This window comes from Bos indicus, chromosome 21, assembly GCF_029378745.1.
Source record: "Bos indicus isolate NIAB-ARS_2022 breed Sahiwal x Tharparkar chromosome 21, NIAB-ARS_B.indTharparkar_mat_pri_1.0, whole genome shotgun sequence".
Classification (NCBI taxonomy): Eukaryota; Metazoa; Chordata; class Mammalia; order Artiodactyla; family Bovidae; genus Bos; species Bos indicus.
Window position 1 is genome coordinate 58783099 of NC_091780.1, and position 23433 is coordinate 58806531.

Genomic DNA, 23433 nt, shown 5'->3' on the forward strand with positions numbered 1-23433 from the left:
CACAGTAGAGGTCTAACCTCTGGTTTGCGGAGCGGTCGGGTGTATTCGCCGCTCGTCCCCACGCCCTCGAGGCCCCCGCCGCCCGACCCAACGGCGGAGCCAGCCAGTGGCTCCCGCGGCGCCCTCCCGCACCGGATCGCTCCTCGCTGGGGCGGGACCTGGCCCGACGGCTCCGGTCACTATGGTCAGTGGTCTAAGGGGGAAGCGGGGAAGGAGGGGTGGGAAGGGGGCGCGGTAGGCGGGGTCGGCCCCCGGGCGCATGTGCACTCGCGGGACTGGGGATCCGGCGCGAGGTTCAGCCCCCAGTGTCAAATCCGCTGCGTTCGGGCCCCCCAGGAATACCGGGGGGTCCGGGTCCTTTCTTGGAAGGCTCCCGTGGACGGTCAGCGCCGGGAACCCAACCCAGCGCCCAGGATCCCCGCCCCCGGCGCGTTCGTCCCTGGTGTCCCGTGTGCCGCTCCGACGGCGGGGACAGGGAGGCTCCAGGGCTAAGGGTCGCCTCCTTTTCGTTAGTAGCCCCGCAGTTCGCAGCTCCCGGCCGCACCCACCCGAGGGCTCAGCCATTAGAGACCTCCCCACTCCCAAGCCCCACGAGTGGACCTGGGGTTGCCACGGGTGGCCCGACATCCTCTCCGTCCTGCTTGTCAACAGAAGGTCTTTGCAGTTAGGACCCACGTGGAGAGACTGTCTCAAGTTGTGAGGCACGTGAATTAGGGGCCAGAAACGGCCCCGGAGACCCTCTGAGCCAGGCCAAACTCAGGGCTTGGGCAGGCGGGGACCCTTAGGCCCAGACAGGGAGGGGCTGGGACTGATCATGGTGGACTTGGATTCCCAGTCCAGTGCTCTTTGTATTACTGTGTGTGTGTGTTAGTTGCTCAGTCGTGTCCGACTCCTTGCAACTCCATGGACTGCAGCACGCCAAGCTCCTCTGTTCGTGGAATTCTCCCGGCAAGAATACTGGAGTGGGTTGCCATTCCCTTCTCCAGGGGATCTTCCCTACCCAGAGATCGAATCTGGGTCTCCAGCATTGCAGGCAGATTCTTTACCATCTGAGCCACCAGGAATTATTCGTTTGTATTACTACATCAGCCCATCTTGGGGGTGAGGGGAGACAGGGGCACAGGCAATCTGCAGAGGACTAGGTGTGATGAATGCTTAAAACTGATCAACTCTGACCCCCCTGCTCCAGGGAGCCTGGAACATATAAGGACTGGTGGCTTGGCTTGTGGTCACAGCCCTGAGGGGTGATCTCACCTCCACCCCCTGGAAACCCAAGAGGCATTGGTTGGTCGCTTCCCCTCCCCAGCACTATTTTGCACATCTGTATAATGGGCTGCTGTGAGGATCACATGAGGTGATGCGCATGGAGCGCTTGGTTCAGATAATTGGCTATGGCTTTCCCTCTGACAACAGAATCCTGGAAATGGGTGTGCAAAGGGGCCTGGTTCTTAGAGCCTCCTCCCTCCTAGGTTTGAGTAAGGAAATGGGTCACTGACCGCTGCGGGCTGCCGCTGGCTTGGGACACGGGTCAAAGCCTGGTCATGGTCTGACACGTTCTGAGTGTGGCGTGGGTGGCCCGGTCATCTAAGCCAGCCTGTCCTGGACAAACCAGCTGGGTGTGGCTGAGGGTTTCTGGAGCACCTGGAAACACCACTTCCTGTTTCCAGGCAGGGCCTAAGGGTTTACCTGGCTCTGCTGCTCCTGGAAGGGCACCGAGGTGTTTCTGCATTGCCCACAAGGGAGTGGCCAGGGCTGGGGTAAAAATGGGTTTAGCCACCCTGGAGCCAAGGCTGGCTTGCCTTCCAGTCACCACTGGGTAGCCGAGGGCATGGTAGGGCAGTGGGGCTGGGGCCTGATCTTCTGGCCTTCATGGTGCACAGTGAGGCCTCTGACTCCAGCCTCCCGTCTGCCCTGGACTCAGGAGAACAGAAGTTAGAGGGCAGGTAGAGTCAGAGCACCAGCCCGCGCCCTGTGACGGGCGGCGTAGTGCCTTGGAGAGGAATGAAGTGGTTAACTTGCCAAACAAGACGTCTCTCTGGGAATCATGGGGAGAGGGTGGGGGCAGAGGCAGTGCATGGTGTGTTCTCGTCTGTTCATTCAGCATTTAATGAGCACCTACTGTTTGCCAGGCACCGTGCCGGGCCCACTGGTGATGTTTTTGAGTCTGTGTGGTATGGATGATGGTGAGTGTGTGTGTGGTGGGCAGAGGAGAATGCCTTTGGAACATATAGTGTTTTCTTTCTGTATCCATTTCAAAGTCACTGAGCTAGGGAAGGGTCCCAGGTAGAAGACATAGAAGCCCTTGGGAAGGCAGTGGCCTGGGTGAGGACAAGGCTTGGGGGCTGCCACGGATGGAGGTTGTAGGTAGTGAGGGGTCTCGTGCTCACTCAAAGGGCATTCAGTGAAGAGTGAGGGTCAGATGTGAACAGCAAACCCACAGGGCCCTTCTGTGCTTTGTTCTTTGGTTTTTCAAACAAGCCCCCAGTAGGGTCCCTAGTCCAGCCCCACGCTGGGCTGGGCATTGATGAGAAAGACAAGGGCCTGCCCTCTTTTAGGAACTCACTGCCTGAGACAAGACAGAACTGGACACAAGCAATTCCTGAACTACCAGTCATGACCTAAGAAGCCTAAGGGCTTGGGGAGCACAGCAGGAACCCAAGCACTCTAAGGGAGAAGTGAGTGTCAAGGAAGGCCTCACAAAGGGGTCTTTTGAATGGGGTATTGAAGGATGTGTAGGAGTTTTCAGGAAGCATTTGGGGAATTGTGTATTCCAGTCAGGGTGGGACAGGCCTGGAAACATGGTTAAGAGTGGGATATTCTGGGAATGGTGAGTGGTCTGTATGGAGCAAGGAGAGACGAATCTAGAAAAACTGGGGGGTTCAGAATGTGCTATAAAGGGCTTCACATGCTGCGCCATGGGGTTTGGGTTTTATTCTGCAAATGTGGTGGTGGAGGGGACCATAACGTATTTTTGACAAATAAGAGATGGTTGATTTGGATGGTCTCTCTGGCAGTGGAGTGGACAGAGGGCCAGAAGTGGCCAGGCTGGAGTCAGAGACCAGCTTTTCCATCTATTCCCTCATCCACTCATTCTGCATTTTGGGAGCATTACTATGTGGCAGGCACTGGGGAATCTGGTCATGATAGGCAAGCAAAGTCCCTACTCTCATGGAGTTGACATTCTTGTGGAGGGAGATAGACAGAAAGCAAGTCAACAAATGAACGTATATGTTAGAGAACCCGCTGAAGACATAAAGCAAGTTAAGGCAGTAGGGGTTGGGGGGAGGGGCAACTTTAGACAAGATGGTCAAGGAAGGTGATTGGACATGTAAAGAGGCAGAGAATCCGCCCGTGCACAGGAACAGCATGTGCAAAGGCCCTGCGGTAGAAATGGGTGCATTTTTTGGAGGAACATAAGGAGGGTCACTGGGGCTGGAGTTCAGGAGAGTGAGGGGAGCAAGGCCAGATGATGGTTGTCATCCAAAGGTTGAGTCTTTTCCCAAGTGAAGGAAGCCACTGGAGGGACCTGGGGAAGGTCTCGCCCTCAACTGGTTCGCTTTGTGGGAGCCCATGCTGGGTGCTGTGGGTGACGGTGGGAGCGGGAGTGGGAGCCAGGAGGTCCACTGGGCAGACGCTGGTGCCACCTCCCTGGGGGCAGATGGTGGCAGCTCTGGCCAGACACAGGAGCAGAGCTGAAGCAGGAAGAGAGGAGGGGAAGAGTCCTTCCGCATCTTTGGTGTGAGTTCTATCTGGATAGGGGGGCTTTCGAAGATCTGGTGACACCTGGAGGGGATGCAGGGGTGGAGGGAGAAGGCAATTAGGGGTACATTAATTCGGGGATCGTGGTCAGACATCCTGGTGGCTGGTGGTGTTTGAGGCTGGATCTCTAGGGAGAGGTCAGGGCGGGAGATGAAGGTCTGAGGGTCGGTTAGGAGGGTGCTAAGAGTCCAGGTGTCAGATGAGAGAGGACCAGCATCTGAATCTGGGCTGTCTGCAAGGCCAGCCAATAACTGACCTGAGGCAATTGGGCCTCAGGTGTAGGGTCTTCCCTGTTTGCTGCGCTGAACAGCAGAGATGGGGCATGCGAGTGGTAGGCTGAGTAATAGCACCCCGGAGACACCCACATCCTAATCCCCGAACCCATGAATAGGGTACCTCACATGGCAGCAAGGGCTTTGCAGGTATGGTGAATTAGGGTCCTGAAATGGAGAGAGCACCCTGGATTACCAGGGAGGTCCAATGATGCAATCACAAGGATCCTTATAAGGAAGAGGCAGGAAGCTCAGAGTGAGAAGGAGGTGACAGTGGGTGGAAGGGATCATAAGCCAAGAAATGCAGGAAGCTTCTAGAAACTGACAAAGGTAAGGAAGTGGGTTCTCCCCTGAGCCTCCAGAAATGTAAGATAATAAATCCTGTTGTTTTAAATCGTTGTGTTTGTACTAATTGGTTACAGCAGCAGTAAGAAGCCACTTCAGAGCCCTAGGACTAGCACTCCCCTAAATCTTTGGCCTCCAAATGTTTTTGATCGCTCATCAGTAAAAGTGTTTGATTATTCCATATGTTGGTACATCGTACATTATACCCTAAAGTAGACATTTAAAGCAGCATTCCCTGGAATATTACTCAGCCATAAAAAAGAATGAAATTGGGTCATTTGCAGCGATGTGAACAGACCTAGAGTCTGTCATACAGAGTGAAGTAAGTCAGAAAGAGGAAAAAATGTTGTGTATTAATGCATATATATGGAATCTAGAAAAATGGTACTTATGAACTATTTGCAGGGCAGCGATAGAAACACAGACATAGAGAACGAACACGTGGACATGGGGTGGGGTGGGGGGCCCTGGGAGGGTGGAGCAAATTGGGAGAATAGAAATGACATATATACGCTACCATATGTAAAACAGATAGCTAGTGGGAAGCTGCTGTTTAGCGCAGGGAGCTCCGCTCGGTGCTCTGTGATGACCTGCGGGGGGCAGGGGGGTGGGGTGGGGTGTAGGAGGGAGGGGCGATATGTATACATGTGGCTGATTCACTTTGTTGTTCAGCAGAAACTAACACAACATTGTAAAGCAACCAAACTCCAATAAAAATCAGATAAAAAGGCATTTCCTTCCAGCCCCTGCAAACAGCCCACTATGGAGACCCCAGCGGTAGGCAGGCAAGGCCAGGTTTGGAGCCATGGGGGAGCCTCTAGAAATGATAGGGACCTTCTGAGAGGGGCGGCGGACTGCATTCTGGGTCCTGCCCCACTGGTGGTGAGGCTGCAGGCTCTGGCCCCTGCTGTGGAGGAGTTGGTAGCTTGAAGTCAGACCACGCACTGAGTTGTGGCTTCTGGGAGGCTGGGCCTGGTTAACAAGGCTGACTCACGACTCGGGGTCAGCCCTGCCAGCAGAGCAGCCTCAGAGGAAGGTCAGGCAGGCCAAGGGCTGGCCTTGCCCACCAGGCCTCAGGGTGGACCCAAGAGAGGCCCACCAGGACCTCAGAGCCTGGGCCGGGGGTGCCCACAGAGGCACCGCGGGGTATGTCATGGGTGGGGGCGGAGATTGTAGGTAGAGGCGTGAGCCTGAGGCTTGGCTATTAAGGAGCCATCAGGAAGTGACGACAGAGCACAGCTGAGGGCCAGGTGGGCTCTCTTCGTGGAGGGGGAGAGAGCCAGAAAGGCACCAGGTCTGTGGAATACCTTTAATGTGCTGGGGGGCCAGGGTCCAGTTTCTTCCGGGATCGCTTCACTGTGTGACTTGGGGCCAACAGCTTGACCTCTCTGGGCTTCGGTTTCTACGTGTAGAACAGAGCTACCGTGAGGCTTAAGTGAGATTATCCCCAGCACCTGGCATATGGTGACCTCCCAGCAAAGGTGACGCATCAACCAGCGGGTACTCCGTGCCTGCTGGGGACCAGCAGCTGTTCCAGGAGTACGGGGACAGAAGTGACAAGGACCGCGTCCGCGTGGAGCTTCGTGTCGTTTCTCCTGAAAGCTCACCGGGGCTGGCTTCCAACCCCGAGCGGTGCCTGCTCCAGGAGGGGCCCATGGAGAACTCACCGGAGGGGCAGGGGGTGGGCGTGGGTCACACGTGTTGTGGGTCAGAGCCTTAAGGTCTGTGGGCCCGAGCTGCCAGAGCCCAGTCTTTCAGCCTGGCCCCTCCCTGCCCCGCAGCTCCTTGTCACCCCATTATCTCCTGGGGGGGTCCCTGGGGGCGCTCTCACAGTGCTGGGCGCATGGGGTTCCCATGGGCCGGGAGGGGGCAGGCAGCAGCTGTGGGGCACGAGTTCCGACATCGCGCTGGCAGTGCGCCCTCCCTTGGGCCCTGGCGGGTCACATCTTTACCGGAAGCCTTCGGGACTTCAAATGCCGCCTCTGTGGGGCAGAATCCGTGGATGAGGGTAGAGGTGGAGGGCTGGGGTCAACCTGGTTTTTCGTTGGTCTCAGGCTGGTTGAGGAACTCTTGGGGCTATGTGGACAGGTGTGTAGGTGTGTAGAGGCTTTGGCGAGAAAATGGAGGGAAGTAGGGGGGAACTTGCCTTCCCTCCATTTGGAGGTGGGCGGTGTCTGGACGTAGGGTGGGGATCAAGGGCAGGGTCAGCAGGACCCCAGTAGGTGGTGACGTGCTGGTTCTATAGTCTCCGAAGGTAGGAGGTGAGAGGACCCCTACAAGGACTCAGATCTGGTCTGAACACCAAGCCCCCATTGTAGTGCATCTGGTTAGTTCCCGGGGTCTCTGGGGAGGAGTCAGTGATTAGAGAAACATCCTTCTCCACTTTGAAATACATTCTTCCACTCGGCAGCTCAAAACTGTTTCAGAGTAGAGGTGCTATCTGCCTGACCTAATTCATTAGCACCTGTTTGCAAATCAGCAGCTAAAGGCTAAAATCTTTTTAAGTGACCTGATAAGGTCTGACGCAACATTGTCAGGCGAGGCCAGTCCCTGTCCCATAACACCCTGGAAATTTTCGGCCATGATTTAAAAAACCACCAATTACAGTCAGCCAAGGTCAAATGCAGAGTATTGTACCTGGTTAATGGGCCAGTGAGCTGAGGCTGTTCTTCCAGCCATGTGACCAGGGCCATGCTTATGGGAAGTGGGGCGGAGGCCACCTGGGCTGACTTGAGTCACTCTGGACGTGCCAGGCGGGGACTCCCAAAGTGCCAAAGTAGAAACTCACTCACCCCTCCCAGTGGCCCTGTAAACACACCCGGGACCACGAGGGGGCGCTGGAGCCAACTCAAGGCTCCACTGCTGGGCAGGGCAACCAACCTGAGAGCCATTTGTCAAAAAGGATGGATCTTAAGTAGTATTGAGTGAAGAGAAAATGCCACGATACCTATAGAATAATTTGTTGCACATTTAAAACGCATGCTTACATAAAACAACTTGGTATTTTTAAAAGACATATTGAAAGACATAGAGAATACCTACAAAGGGTGGGGGGGTGGCAGGATGGGAACAGGGAATAAAACGCCTGGGGCTGACGGTGGGTCTCTTGAACCCCAAGTGTGAGCCCCTCCCCACCCCCAAACTGCTGTTTAATGTTTTCCTTTTAAATTGACTGTTTTAAATAGCCTAAGTAAATTTGCTATTTACTTTGCAAAAATGATACGACTGTGGCGAGTGGAAAGCCTAGGTAGGCTTCCCTGGTGTGAAGCCTGTGGGTCCCCTTCCTGACCCACCTTTCACGTTCTCATTTTGACTGGTAGTTTTCTACCATCTGCAATATTGGGTTGGCCAAAAAGTTCGTTCAGGTGTTTCCATACGATGTTATAAAAACTCAAATGAAGTTTTTGGCCAACCCAGTTCTTGTCGCTCTGTATTTAGGATTCATTCTTTATACTGCTTTCCACTCTGCCAGTGACATTGTCTCAAACTGCTCATCAAATAGAACTGAGTTTGTGCCTCTTCCCTCACCATATGTTGGGTATTATTGGGGGGCGGGGGGCAGTCCAAGTGCGAGCAGTGTTCAATACAGCTGTGCTCCTTTGTCATCATCCATCATTTAAAAAGACCCAAGCCATCATTTTAAGTCAGCTGTGTGTAAAAAACAAGACTTTTTTTTTTTACTGAGGTAGGTGGGTAAATAATGGGACTTATTCTTTGGCAGTGCCAAAGACTGTCCAAGCCACTGTACAAGCTGTGCTCATTTCACACGCTAGTAAGGTTATGCTCAAAATCCTTAAGCTAGGCTTCATTGGCACAGGAACTGAGAGCTTCCAGATGTACAAGCTGGGTTTAGAAAAGGCAGAGGATCCAGAGGTCAAATTGTCAACATACACTGGACCATGGAGAAAGCAAGGGAATTCCAGAAAAAAAATCTACTTCTGTTTCATGACTATACATATATTACCCTTTAAAAAAAAAAAAAAAAATGTCCTTCCCTTTTAGGCCACCACAGAGCATTGAGCAGAGTTCCCTGAGCCATACAGTAGGTTCCCATCAAGGCTACTTGTTTCAACTACACACACAAGTGGCTTTCACATTATATTTTAACATTATATTCCTGATGAAATCAGAGCCTTTCCCGGGGCGGGGGGTGAGGGTTGGAGACAGGGGTGCAGCTCCCACTGCCCTGAACCCTCATGTGAGCAGGAAAAACATGAGGCAGAGACAAGCCTGTGGGAGATTAGCTGTTAGATGTGTCCTACCCTTCCCCTGGCCCTGGGTCTTCCTTTTGCCATTAGATGACTTCTCCACCCTCTGCTGCTGCTGCTAAGTCGCTTCAGTCGTGGCCGACTCTGTGCGACCCCATAGACCGAAGCCCACCAGGCGCCCCGGTCCCTGGGATTCTCCAGGCAAGAACACTGGAGTGGGTTGCCATTTCCTTCTCCAAGGCATGAAAGTGAAAGTGAAAGTGAAGTCGCTCAGTCGTGTCCGACTCTTAGCGACCCCATGGACTGCAGCCTACCAGGCTCTGCGGTACATGGGATTTTCCAGGCAAGAATACTGGAGTGGGGTGCCATTGCCTTCTCCGTCTCCACCCTCTGCTGCTGCTGCTGCTGCTGCTAAGTCGCTTCAGTCGTGTCCGACTCTGTGTGACGCCATAGACGGCCTCGCACCAAGCTCCCACGTCTAGAGGCCCTGATTTCTCTCTGGGTGGAAACTGGCCTCCACTCAGAGCTGGGCTGCGATATAAACTTTCACCAGTAGGTGGTGCTAGACGGTCTAACCTCTGTGTTTCCAGCTCCAACACCACTGAGCGACTGAACAACAAACAGAGCTTGGTGCAGACTGGTTGGGTATAGTTGGATGAATAGAAGAAGGAATGAATGAGTGAGACAGGAAGGTCAGGAGAAGACAAAGGGAGTATGGAGCCTCCTTACAGTAGGGAGGCTCACAGACTTCAGTTACTATATTCTTTTTTCTTCCAGTGTTATTGACATCCAGCACTGCGTTGAGTTTAAGGTATACAGCGCAGAGATTTGATTCACGTACATCATGCAGTGACTGCATGTTTAGTGAGCATCCCTCATCTTTGTAAAGACACAAAGTTTAAAAAATAGAAAAGATTTTTCCTCTGATGAGAACGCTTAGGACTTCCTCTCTTGTGTTAGCCGCTCAGTCCATGTCTGACTTCTTGTGACCCCATGGACTGTAGGCTCCTCTGTCCGTGGAATTCTCCCGGCAAAAGTGCTGGAGTGGGGTGCCATTATACTCTCTTAAAAATGTTAATATACTACTGTTGATTATATTTATCATGTTGTACATTACGTCCCCGGTACTTATTTATCTTACAACTGGAAGTTTGTAACTGGAACCTTTTGACCACCTTCCTCCAGTTCCCTGTGACCCCACCCCTGCCTCGGGTAACCACACATCTGATCTCTGTCTCTGTGAGTTTGTTTTTGGAGTATAATTGACCTACAGCTCTATGTTAGCTCCTGTTACCCCACATGGTGATTCACTAGTTCTCTATGCTTCAAGATGATCACCATGGTAAGTTTAGTTATTGTCACCAAAGATACTACATAATTATTGAGTATACTCCACTCACTGTGTACCTCATACCGTGGCTCATCTCTTCTGTTTTGTACCCCTTAATCGCACTCACCTGTTTCTCTCCTCCCCCCAACCCCCTCCCCTCTGGCAAACACCTGTTTGTTCTCTGCATCTGTGACCCTGTTTTTGTTTTGTTATGTTTGTTCATTTCTTTAGATTCCACATTGCAAATAATATCATGTAATATTGGCTTTCACTATTTTAACTTCCTCAGTGTAATGGTCTCTAGCTCCACCCATGTTGGTGCAAAGAGAAATATTTCATTCTTTTTTGTGACTGAATAATTTTCCATTGCATATTATACACCACATCTTTATCCATTCATCTATTGTGGGCACTTAGATTGCTTCCACATCTTGGCTATTGTAAACAGTGCTTCAGTGAACATAGGGATGCCTGTATCTTTCCTAATAAGTGCTTTTGTTTTCTTTGGATACATACCCTGAAATGGAATAACATATGATAGTTCTGTTTGAATTTGTTTGAGGAATCTCCACGCTGTTTTCCTTAATGACTATCAGATCAGATCAGATCAGATCAGTCGCTCAGTCGTGTCCGACTCTTTGCGACTCCATGAATCGCAGAGTGCCAGGCCTCCCTGTCCATCACCAACTCCCAAAGTTCACGGGGACTTACGTCCATCGAGTCAGTGATGCCATCCAGCCATCTCATCCTCTGTCGTCCCCTTCTCCTCCTGCCCCCAATCCCTCCCAGCATCAGAGTCTTTTCCAATGAGTCAACTCTTCGCATGAGGTGGCCAAAGTATTGGAGTTTCAGCTTTAGCATCATTCCTTCCCAAGAAATCCAGGGCTGATCTCCTTCAGAATGGACTGGTTGTATCTCCTTGCAGTCCAAGGGACTCTCAAGAGTCTTCTCCAACACCACAGTTCAAAAGCATCAATTCTTCGGCACTCAGCTTTCTTCACAGTCCAACTCTCACATCCATACATGACCACTGGAAAAACCATAGCCTTGACTAGACGAACCTTTGTTGGCAAAGGAATGTCTCTGCTTTTGAATATGCTATCTAGGTTGGTCATAACTTTCCTTCCAAGGAGTAAGCGTCTTTTAATTTCATGGCTGCAATCACCATCTGTAGTGATTTTGGAGCCCAGAAAAATAAAGTCTGACGCTGTTTCCACTGTTTCCCCATCTATTTCCCATGAAGTGGTGGGACGGGATGCCATGATCTTCATTTTCTGAATGTTGAGCTTTAAGCCAACTTTTTCACTCTCCACTTTCACTTTCATCAAGAGGCTTTTGAGTTCCTCTTCACTTTCTGCCATAAGGGTGGTGTCATCTGCATATCTGAGGTTATTGATATTTCTCCCGGCAATCTTGATTCCAGTTTGTGTTTCTTCCAGTCCAGCGTTTCTCATGATGTACTCTGAATATAAGTTAAATAAACAGGGTGACAATATACAGCCTTGACGAACTCCTTTTCCTATTTGGAACCAGTCTGTTGTTCCATGTCCAGTTCTAACTGTTGCTTCCTGACCTGCATACAAATTTCTCAAGAGGCAGATCAAGTGGTCTGGTATTCCCATATCTCAGAATTTTCCACAGTTTATTGTGATCCACACAGTCAAAGGCTTTGGCATAGTCAATAAAGCAGAAATAGATGTTTTTCTGGAACTCTCTTGCTTTTTCTATGATCCAGCGGATGTTGGCAATTTGATCTCTGGTTCCTCTGCCTTTTCTAAAACCAGCTTGAACATCAGGAAGTTCACGGTTCACATGTTGCTGAAGCCTGGCTTGGAGAATTTTGAGCATTACTTTACTACAATGTGAGATGAGTGCAATTGTGCGGTAGTTTGAGCATTCTTTGGCATCGCCTTTCTTTGGGATTGGAATGAAAACTGACCTTTTCCAGTCCTGTGGCCACTGCTGAGTTTTCCAAATTTGCTGGCATATTGAGTGCAGCACTTTCACAGCATCATCTTTCAGGATTTGAAATAGCTTAACTGGAATTCCATCACCTCCACTAGCTTTGTTCGTAGTGATGCTTTCTAAGGCCCACTTGACTTCACATTCCAGGATGTCTGTGACTATACCAGTTTATAATTCCATCAGCAGTGCACCCAGGGTTCCCTTTTCCTCACATTCTCACCAACCTTGTTAGAAAGTGCAAGTTGCTCAGTTGTGTCCAACTTTTTGCGACCCCATGGACTGTATGGTCCGTGGAATTCTCCAGGCCAGGATACTGGAGTGGGTAGCCATTCCCTTCTTCAAGGGATCTTCTCAACCCAGGGATCTAACCCAGGTCTCCTGCATTGCAGGAAGATTCTATACCAGCTGAGCCACAAGGGAAGCCCCACCAACCTTGTCATTTGTTGTCTTTTTGATAACAGCCATTCTAACAGAGGTGAGGTGATACCTCATTGTGGTTTTGATTCCCTGATGGTTATCGGTGTTGAAAATCTTCTCATGGACCTGTTGGCCATCCATGTCTTCTTTTGAAAAATATCTGTGCAGATCCTCTGCCCATTTTTTAATTGGGTTGTTTGTATCTTTGATGTTGAGTTGTATGAATTCTTTATATATTTTGGATATTAACTCCTTATTCAGATATATCATTTCCAAATATCTTCTCCTTTTCAGTAAGTGGCCTTTTCCTTTTGTTGAAAGTTTCTTTGCTGTGCAAAAGCTTTTTTTTCTAAACAGGAATATTCATCGTAACTTTATTCATAATAGCCCCAAAGTGGAAACAACCCCAAAATCCATCAACTGACAAATGGAACAAAATATGGTATACTCATACCATAGAATATTATCTGACAACAAAAAGGAAAAAAGTACTGATACGTGCTACAACATGGATGCATCTTAAATACATTATGTTAAGTGAAAGAAATCAGTCATAGAAGACCAATCATATGATTCCATTTGTATGAAATGTTCAGAAGAGGCAAGTTTACACAGACAGGAAATAGATTCCTGGATGAAAAGCTTTTTGTTTTAATGTAGTTCCATTTGTTTGTTTCTGTTTGAGTTTTCCCTGCCTGAGGAGACAGATCCCCAAAAAATACCACCAAGACCAACGTCAAACAGCATACTGCCTGTGTTTTCCTCTAGAAGTTTAATGGTTTCGGGTGTTACATTTAAGTCTTTAAACCATGCTGCATTTATTTTTGTGCACTGATGTATTACAGTCTATAAAATGAGTCAGTTCAGAAATTACAAGATGAGGGACTTCCCCGGTGGTCCCGGGGCTAAGACTCTGCACTGCCAATGCCAGCGTTCCAGGTTCGATCCCTGGTCAGGAAACTAGACCCTACGTACCACAACTAAGAGTTCGCGTGTTGCAACTGAGACCCAGCACAGCCAACTAAATAAATATTTCCAAACAATTTAAAACAAAAGGACTTACAAGATGATACGCCTCTCACGATGGGGCTGACCCTGACTCCTGCCGGGGAGCCTGGCTTCTGGGCTGCCAGTCACATACTCGCAGGTGCTTCTGTCCAGGGAAGGCAACATTCACCGCGTCCTGCAACCAGCAGGTCGTGGGCTTTCTATGGATGAAAGTCCTGCGGTTGCTTTTGAAATGGTCACAGCTTTGCTCCTTTTTCTGTCTTTCAGAGTGAAACATCTTTCAACCTAATATCAGAAAAATGTGACATTCTATCAATTCTTCGGGATCATCCTGAAAACAGGATCTACCAGAGGAAAATCCAGGTAAGGCAGAGGGTCAGGAGGAGGGGAGCCTAGATGAAATGGGCTGGAGTTGGGAGCAGAGACAAAGGTACCACTTTGAAGGTAAAAAGGCTTTGCGTTTGGACCAGGTTCCTAGACAAATTAGAGGGCTCCCAGAATAATGCAATGTTGGACGGATTTACCTTAGTGAGAAATCCTTTAGTTGCAAAAAAAAAAAAAACAACCCAGCAGTTTTTGACCTCATTACAGCATTGCAAGGTCAGAACTTTTATTACCCACATTTCACAGCTGAGGGAACCAAGTTACAGAAATTAAATGGCTGGCCCATGATTCTACCGCGCATGCGTGGAAGAGCTGGCATTTGGGCCAGGCAGCCTGAGCTCATAAAAGTAGTATTTGTAACCACTCTGTGAGCAGCTCTGTGGTGAGAAGGCCCACTCTGGCTGGACTCTGACAAAGGGGAGATGGCTGAAGGATGCAGGAACGGTCACAGGACTAGGAGGAATCTGGGTGTGCCCCTACTGCCCTCTGGTCACCTGCACTTGGGCAGGACTGTCTCCTGTGGCCGCCGGGAGCCCTTCCTGGGGCAGGAGTGAGAGCTGGGCTGCATATCTCAGCCTTTGGGAGATGAGCTGGCTTTCCAGGGAGCACACCCCTCCCTACAGCCTGCCTCTGGGGAGCCGTCAGCACCACCCTGGTGGGAGCAGGGACTCCCTGACCCCTTGGAAACCACACTGGGCCATCAGAATCCTGACTTGTAGGCAGGCCCGGGAGGCAGCTGGGGCGGAAGCTGACAGCTCAGAGCAGAACTGGAGGGGGTGCCGTGGGGACGCCACACCTCTTTTGGAGGACTGGCCAGACTGCTTGGCGATGTCCGAGGAGGCCTTTCCTACTGCCTGTGCAGCCCCTGGCCCACCTCACAGCCACATGCACCCTCGCTGCCCCCACCAGGCACACCACTTCCCTCGGTGCCATTCCTCCAGGAAGTCTTCCTGGACTGCTGAAGTCTGGTGTAGATGCCACTGCTCCGCCCCCGGTGCATCCCCTGTCTTCCTGTGACAGTCGTCTAGCTGTCCATCGTCCCCCTAGCCTGTAGGCTCTTCAGAGCGGGGCACGGCTCCCCGTTCACAGTGCCTCAGGCAGGTCGCACTCCACGTATTTTTATTTTTGTGGGATGAGAGTTGGGACACCGTGGAGGGCCTCCAGTCTGAGAGCAGATGTTGCCTGGGGGAGGCGGGACCCCACCCCTGACAGGACTTTGACGGGGGTGCCATTGGTACGGATGCCCACATTTCCTCTGTCCCCCGCAGGAACTCAGCAAAAGGTTCACCGCCATCCGCAAGACCAAGGGGGATGGGAACTGCTTCTACCGGGCCTTGGGCTACTCCTACCTGGAGTCTCTGCTGGGCAAGAGCAGGGAGATCCTCAAGTGAGTGCTGTGTGAGGGATGCTGGGCAGGCTATGTTTCTGCTGCGTCGATCAGCCCTGAACTTCCCTGAGGGTTTGACCTCAGTGCACCCTGCTTAGCCCAGGGAGTGAGTGGCGGCGTTCACGTTGAGGGGATGCCCAGCGGCCTCGTGGTGGAAATGAGAGCAGCCAAGGGGCCAGCTGGGGATGGGACAAATGACCTAGTGGGCACTTTCAACTCTCTGATCTGAGTGTGCCTGGGTGAAGTGAGTTTTGCCTTGGGTGCGTTCTTGAAGCCTCATTCCAAGGAGAAAACAAAGAAGCATTGCCCGTTGTTCTGGATCGCTTCAGCTGACCTTGGATGTGAGTGTGTGTAACCCAGGCATCTACCTGGTCAGCCTGGATCTGGAGTTGATGCCGCCCTAGGCCCCTCTGTCCTGCAGCTGGGACATGATCCTCCCTTTGACCCCTGGGGTTCAGCTTAGTTCGGGGCTTCTCAGACATCAGCATTTGTGCAGACCCCCTGGGATCTTCTTCAGATGCAGATTCCAGTTCTGTGGGGCTGGGGCCGGGGACTCTGCATTTCTCACAGGTTCCCGGAGAAGCTGCCGCTGCTGCTGGGTAACAAGGAGTAGTAGCAAGATGCTGAGACCCGCTTCCTTAACCTTGGAGGTCTCACAGCCCTTAGAGGATTGATGAAGATCCCAGGCTTCCTCATCCGATGCCCTCCTGCACACACACTAGGGAAGAGTGCAGAGTGGCCACGGGTCACAGAGCACATGGGGTTGATTTGTGCATCCTGGTGCCAGAACTCCTCTGCTGAGCGGGTTTCTACTCTACCCTCCTTCTGGGGCACCCTTGCTCCCTGCAGCCATCACCCAAGTGGGTGCCACATGCCGACTGTGTCGTGGGCCCCGGGGATGCAGCAGCAAACAGGAGAGACAAAGCGCTCTGCCTGTCGAGCTCGCATCCTAACTGGGAACGAGGGACAGTAGATACGGACAGAACTTGCTGTGTCAGATGGTGGGAAGCGTTGTGGGGAAAAAAATCAGGCAGGAAAGGCAGCCAGGTTGTCCAGGGCTAGGGGCTACAGTTTTAAGTAGGGGTTGGAGACATAGCGGGGGCCGCTGGGGTAGGGCCTCATGGGCCTCGTGGACCTCGGATGTTGGCCTGAATGAGATAGAGCCACAGAGGGTTTGGCAGAGCAAAAGGCCTGACGTGCAGGCTGCTGTGTGCAGGAAAAACCAGGCTTACACACAAATGATGGCGTCTGAGAGCAGCAAGGGGTGTGATCTTGGAGAGCCCAGAGGAGAGGTCGTAGAGGTGGCCTGATCGAGTGGAGGTGACACCACAGCATCCACTCATGGCTGGAGTGGGGTGTGTAGCGGAGAGTTGAGGCTGAGTGCTGGGCGTTTGCCCTGAGTTATCGGGACTGAGAAGCCCTTGCCACACAGGGAGGCTGGGGGAGATCAGGAGCTCCAGGTTGCCAAGTCTGAAATGCCTGGGAGCCATCCAGGTGGGGTCCAGTGGGAAGTACCAGGCTGGTGTCATCCCATTTTACAGATGAGTAAACTGAGCCTCGGATAGGTTACATGACTTGCGCAAGAGGGGACCCGCGCTCCAAGTCTGGACACCGTCCTCCTTCCCCTCCCTCACCTCATCGGGGCGGGAGTCCTGCCCTGACTGTTGGCCCCCACTAGACTGGGCCCTTGTGTCTCTGTGACCCCAGGGCTGGCACTGTGAGGCCCGCAGGCACTGGTGAGGAATGAGCGTGGGGATGCGATGGGCACGTAGCTGGGGATGGGAGGGTGTGCAGGCAAGAGAGCTGGGAGCCGAGCTGTGCATGTCGGCCTCATGGGAACAGTGGCCAGAGAGGCCTTCACAGCCTGCCATGGAGACCTGTCCCCATCACCCACCCTGCACAGAAGGGGAGCATTATAAAGCCAGAGAGCGACTTAGCAGCGGGGCTGCAGCCCCCCGCTCCACACTCCTTCCCACACTTGCCCTGGCCAAAACGGGCTTAGAGACACCGGCCCAGACAGGGGCAGGCTGCCTTTCAGCAAAAGTAAAAGTGCCTCACCTTCCAGATTATGAGATGATTTGGCTTCAGACCAGCCTCTTCTCCCCTCGCGCTCCCACCGGGCACCTACACCTCCCAGGCCTTTCTCCTTGTGCCTTGAGTCCCTCATGAAAACCCCTGCTGCGTTCTCACTGGAGCCTGGGCTCCCCTCCCAGGAGCCGGGCTGCAGTTAGGCCCGAGCCAGCTGGTCCCCCTGAGCCTCTCCACTCGGCCCTTCTGTGTGGAAGGTGTTCCCTCCTGTGGACCAGTCCCTTGGACTGTGTCTCGTCTCTGCTGCTGAACTCTGTGTCCTGGGGCAGCTCCTCGCTGTCCCTGGGGGTGAGGACAGGTCCCAGAAGGGGCTGTGCCTGTTGGCGGTCTGCAGCAGGAGCAGTGACAAGAGGTGGGGTCCCTGGACCAGATCTTGCGGTAGGTCAGTACTGGCAAAGGTTTAATGGCCATTTGGCCGGGAGACCTGACCTGTGGTGTGAGTTGATTTCTGTAGTCTAAATCCTCTTGTCATGATTTTTTTTTTCAAGCTACCATCATGGGTTCACTGGACAGGGAGTTGGGAAGACGTATGCAACATACCCTATAGTCCAGATTGTATTTCCACCGTCCACACACAACAGACAAAGATAACCTCACGAGCACAGATGATACTCTTGTTTTTTTTAAAAAAACAATGTTTTTTACATTCAGCCCATCTCTGAGAAGAGCAGGCCTGGCCGAGGGGACAGTGGATGTCAGGGGTGAAGATGCGAAGGGGGAGTGGCTGTAGGGCATGAGGGAGGCTGTGGACTAGACTGGAGATGTGGCTGGTGAGCTCAGCAGGGGCCCTTCCGGGACCCCCGGTGCTGAGAAGCTGTGACCTGAGGGAGAAGGCTGCGGCAGGTCACTCTTACAGTCCCTGTGGAGTGGGGACCAGGAGGGAGGGGAGGCTGGGCGTTGCCAGGCCAGAGATGGTATTGATGCCCCAGGAACCACGGGACAGTCAAGAGACCTTCGGAAGATAGAATCAGTATATTTTGGAATGGGTGGTACCTCAATTTCCTCATCTGTGAAATGGGTCTACGACCCACCTCCAGTGACTCTCAGGTGTGTGGGGGCGGAGTGGGGAGTGAGAGGACAGCTGATGGTCACAGCAGCGCCCCCTGCCTTTCCCTGAAAGCACTGGCTTTCTCCTTCAGATTCAAAGAGCGTGTACTGCAGACCCCCAACGACCTCCTGGTGGCTGGCTTCGAGGAGCACACGTTCCGAAACTTCTTCAACGCTGTGAGTTAACCCTGGGCATGACAGCTGAGGGACTCAGCTTTTCTCAGGGCTGGCAGAGCAGACAGAAGACTGAGGGTTGCCTCCAGCTTGTGGGGACATGAGGGGCCAGGGAGCCCAAGGCCCTGCCCTTCCTCTGGGAGGAGGCACCTCCTTTGGAACGGTAGCTGTCAGGCTGGAAACTTCCCCCAGCCTCCCCACCTCACCCCCCTGACCCCACTAGTGAGGGCGGTGCGGGGCTGGAGGACTCTCACTTCTGAATCTGTATGTAAGAATCGCAGTCACGGCAGTGAGGAGGGGAGACTTGGGGCCAAGGGACTCACTACAGAGTGTCTCTAACCCTGTCACTTAGCTTTGGTGAGATCTCTGATGGATTGATTCTGGTGCCTCAACTTGAGGATTTCAAAGTGGAAATTTCATGGAGCCAGGCTCGTGGAGGGAGGGGCAGGGCCTGCCTGGCCCCCAGCTGAGGGCCCGGGGGTACAGTTTTACAGCGTGGTAGAGCTGGTGGAGAAGGATGGCTCCGTGTCCAGCCTGCTGAAGGTATTCAACGACCAGAGCTTCTCGGACCGAATCGTGCAGTTCCTGCGCCTGCTGACCTCCGCCTTCATCAGGAACCGTGCAGATTTCTTCCGACATTTCATCGACGAGGAGATGGACATCAAAGACTTCTGCGCTCATGTAGGTCCTCGGGGTCCCGGCTTGGGATGTGGCCTCCAACCCTGGGCTCTGCTCTCATCCCTCTCTCCTTAGGAGACCTTAACACCGACATTCCCTAACCAGGGGCTGGGGTGTCACGTCTACATGGCAATTCAGAGCATTAGATTAGATTAGAAAACTGAACAGGTTGTCCTTGAGCTGCCTGAGCTGTGTGGCTTTGGGCAAGTCGCTTTCCCTCTCTGAGCCTCAGATTGTCTCATGAAAGGGCCTTTGGACTGGACTGTTTACAAAATGACAGAGTAGCAACCCCATAGTCATCTTTGCTCCAGGACATGTTTTATGATGTGTGGTGTTTACCTGAAAGGACTGCCAACCATTTAAACGTTGTGCAATTTTTATATGGATGTCTGGATTTCTCTGGAAAAATCAGAAGATCCAGCTCCCCAGGCTTTATTCTTTCCTGGCAACAATCAGCAGGAGCTAAGTGGCAGCTGCCTGAGTTACTGGGACTCACTAGCCAGCTTGTCACCATCTCTGCCTGTCTCCACTGACTTGCTCACTTGCTCGCCCAGCCCTCTTTAAGCACCTAAGCTTGAAATCCCTTTATGATAGAGTCCCCTTCTGCTCTGAGGTTCCTTATACATTAGAAAGCCCAAGCTGAAAAACTCCTGCTCTCCTCTCCAGATTCTTCAAAGTGGTGTGTTCTTCTGACATACAACGAGGGGACCAGAATCAAAAAGATCTAGATTCAAACCTTTTAATTCTGGTGATTTCTATCTGTTCCTTTCTCACTGAGCCTGTGTTTCCTTCTCTAGAAAATGCGTGTGTCGACATCTGCCTCAAGGCCTGTTGTGGAGACCATTGCACAGTTGCAGAGGTTTTGAGCTCTGCAACTGGGCAAAAAGCCAGGACCTCTCACCTGTCCTCTGCTGGGCATGCATCCTCAACTGGGTTGTTTTCTCCTTGTGGCTTTTGCAGGAAGTGGAGCCCATGGCTATGGAGTGTGACCACATCCAGATCACGGCCCTGTCCCAGGCCCTGAACATCGCCCTGCAGGTGGAGTACGTGGACGAGATGGACACGGCCCTGAACCACCACGTGTTCCCCGAGGCTGCCACCCCCTCCGTGTACCTGCTCTATAAAACATCCCACTACAACATCCTTTATGCAGCCGATAAACATTGATTAATTTTAGGCCATGCAGTGGAGCCTGTCACCTAACGGGACTGCATTCTGAATGGACATTACGGCTTTTCAGTTTTTTAAGCGATTTAGACTATAGTTAGAGAACGTTGCCGCCTTTGGGGCAAAGGCACTGGGAATAAGGCCTACTCACTATGGACTGCTGGTAACTTGGTGATAATATTTTTAATATTTATTTTCATGGAGGATCTAATGTTTTATAACTCTGGGCAAGGATGCCAGACTGGCTCTACCCCCAGTTCTGAGACATTGCATAGGTCACTACCCATCTCTGGGTCCAAATCTCCATCTGGAGGAGGTTCCTGCCAGTGCTGACATTCTGTTGTTGGGTAAAAAAATGTCCTTTGGTTTATTTTCCCTGGAGGCAGTGCCTCTCTGCAGTGGAGGAAAAGCTCAAGCTCAAGGTCTTACCAGTTCTATAAAAAATCAAGTCCAGTCAGCTGCTGGAGTGCACGTGGGATGCTGAACTGAGGCCAACTTGGAGATCTCCAGTGTACTTCCAAACATTCACGATGGAGTGCTTTCTCACCCCGAACTTGAGGAACAAGACTTTAATACCAAAGTCTAGAAAGGGGCCTGTGGCCATCAGCATGAAGCCCAAGTTGTCGGGCCCCTTACCTCCCTCAGGGCCAGGACTGCCTGCCTTCTGGAGGGCAGCCCTGCAGGGTTCTGCCACCAGCCCCACCTGGACAGACACTGAGAAAGACGAGGGTCCTGGAGGACCAAGAAGCTGTCTCGTCATCCCTAACACACCTTGGAAGTAGGATCTAGCGATGCAGCCAGGTGGAGGCACTGACCAGCACATGCAACCAGACTCCAGCCGAGCAGAGCAGACAAGCCTTTTGAGGCTGTCTTTGGCTTCTTTCTCCCTTCCCTCTTATGGGCTGGCTAGAGGTTAGGTGGGAAAGACGGAGATGAGCAGGTGTTAGTGTGGGAGACCACCACTGTGGGAGCTGCCGGGGAGCCAAGAGCCCTGGCTCCTGCCAGCCTCCTCATTCATCCATCTGGACTTGGCCCTTAATAACCTGCTCACCTTGCTGCCTCAGGATCTCAAGGAGCCCTGGCTGGGCCACGGCCACTGCCAGCAAGCTGTCTTCCCCTCTGGGAAGAAAGGGAGAATGCAGGGGTGTGGAATTGCCTTCCTTAATCGAAGGCCTTCAAAGGTTCCAATCTGCAGGGATTTATTCGAATCTACTGGTGCTTCAGTGTCAGACTGCAGTGTCTGCTGACAGCCAAGACTGTGCCAGGGCTGGGTAACAGACTGCTCCCAGTCCCTGTATACAAAGGGCACTCTTGCGTCCATTTTCTGCCTTTGGGAAGACCAGTGTCAGGGTGCTCTTAATCGCAGGCAGGGGCCCAGGTTCCCGTACTGCCCTGGGCTGGAATGTGGACCCACGGGCTCAAGCTAAGTGATTGTCCCTTCTTCACAGGAATGTAAATCTGACCCTGATCTCTGAACTGGTGCAGGGGTTCCCCCTCCCTGCCTCTCCCACCTTGGCCTGGGGAGGAGTACACTGTGACAAGTACACTGTCAGAGTGGGCTAACACGTTACATGGTTTGTGAATGTCATGATCCCTGTTTCCAAACTGAAGGACCCCGAGCTCAATCTCGGCTGCTCTGAGCCATCGTGAGAGGTGTCCTGGGTCTCGGGCCGGGCTGTCAGGCACAGTATAATCAGCAGTGGCTGCTCCCTAACTGCATTTCTAGTTTGTGCAGCATTCACAAAAGTGAAGCTTTCTCTTCAGCAGAAGGCTGGAGAAATTCCCTTCGGGGTGTGTCTGTGCCTTTCCAGGCCTGCCAGTGCTCTTGTGGGTGGCGGGGGGTGGGGGGGGACCCTCTTCCCAGGAGAGATGCTATCAGTTTAGAATCGGAGCACCCGAGAGAGGCAGGCTGTTGTCATGACCTTGCCCTCTGCTCTCCCATTTTTCACAAATCCACTGGCCTAACCCAAAGCAACGCTCTCTTCCCTTCACATCTGCCCTCAGATCTTGCTTCTGAAGGGAAAGCGCTGTGGAGGAAAGGAGTGGCAGAATTCAGAGGAACTCGAAGGAACACAAAATTAAGAAATCCACTCATCCACGTACATTACCCTGCTTGGCTACAGCAGCCAGTCATGCCGGAGATCCCACTTCCTGGGTAATGCACCCATCCCATGATGCCTTCTCTTTGCAGACCAAAAGCTGGAAGGAAAGTTGTTTTGAGAGTTTGTCTTTACAACTGCATATGTGTTACCTTCCTTCCGAAGGGAACTTTATAAATCAGTGTGACTATTTAGCAACAGAGTTGTCCTCGCTTTTGGTTCCTACTTTAAGCACAAAGTGGCTCTGGAGCCAGATTGCCTGGGTTCGAAATCTCGACTTTGTCACTAACTAGTTATATGACCTTAGCCAAGTCACTTCACTCCCCGAGTTCCAATTCCCACACTGGTGAAATGGAGACAATTACCAACATATCACAGAATTATTGGTTCAAGTGAAACAAGATTATGTGTGAAAATAATCACGTGACCTGACGTGTAGTGGGTGCCCTACAATTGGGATGCTTCCCCCGCAGACCCTTCCCAATGGGACATGGCAGAACACCCCAAGACGGGGAAAAGCCACCTTGGTGGTGGCTCTGCAGTTTCCCAGGCAGAGGGAAGTCATCAAAGGACCACACACACTGCCATGCTGAGCGGAGGCAGGGGCACGGGCTGTGGCTCGGTGAGTGGGTCCCCAGGGGCCCCTGGTTCTGTGGGAGGTAGGCCAGGCCCTACAGCTTCCTCGGCAATTGATTAAAAACATTTTTCTAGTATTAAAATGGTTTCCATAACAACTTTTGGTCCTGGCTTCTTAATAGTCGGTACCTGGCCCGCACCAAAGAGCAACACTGCCGTCCCATGGGGCTTGTCTGTGTGAGTGGATCAGCAGGGGCCGGAGTGTCTTCGTTGAGTGAAAGGTCAAGCCGCTCAGGAAGTTCTGTCCTTGGGCTGGGCTGTAAGTGCCAAAGGAACCACAGGCCTCGTCAGAGCTTTACCTCATCGGGTCAGAGAGCAAAACTGCCTTGGAGGCTGGCCCTATCTTTTAAAAGCCAGCTCTTTACCATGTTACCCCACCACAAAAGAATCTGCTGTTAGGGGGCAAGGACAGGATGTCAAAGGACATCAGTGGGTCTGTTTGGCCTGTGACGAGTGTCCTCAGGCCTCT

General features: G+C 52.1%; 1 protein-coding gene across 3 annotated transcripts; it reads left to right on the top strand.

The window, feature by feature from the left end:
* On the top strand, nucleotides 1-23062 carry OTUB2 (OTU deubiquitinase, ubiquitin aldehyde binding 2). Of its 3 annotated transcripts, none has more exons than XM_070775605.1 (7): nucleotides 9098-9395; nucleotides 9770-9926; nucleotides 13572-13667; nucleotides 14957-15075; nucleotides 18303-18387; nucleotides 18871-19065; nucleotides 20023-23062. In XM_070775605.1, the coding sequence occupies exons 2-7, from the start codon at nucleotides 9915-9917 to the stop codon at nucleotides 20227-20229; spliced, it is 714 nt and encodes a 237-aa protein (XP_070631706.1). In that variant the 5' UTR covers nucleotides 9098-9395; nucleotides 9770-9914; the 3' UTR covers nucleotides 20230-23062. The 3 variants fall into 3 exon arrangements, with proteins under 3 accessions (XP_070631707.1, XP_070631706.1, XP_070631705.1); XM_070775604.1 differs by lacking the exon at nucleotides 9770-9926 and having other exon boundaries at nucleotides 9098-9276; nucleotides 9362-9395; XM_070775606.1 differs by lacking the exons at nucleotides 9098-9395; nucleotides 9770-9926 and adding an exon at nucleotides 1-184.
* The last annotated feature ends 371 nt before the right edge of the window (nucleotides 23063-23433 follow it).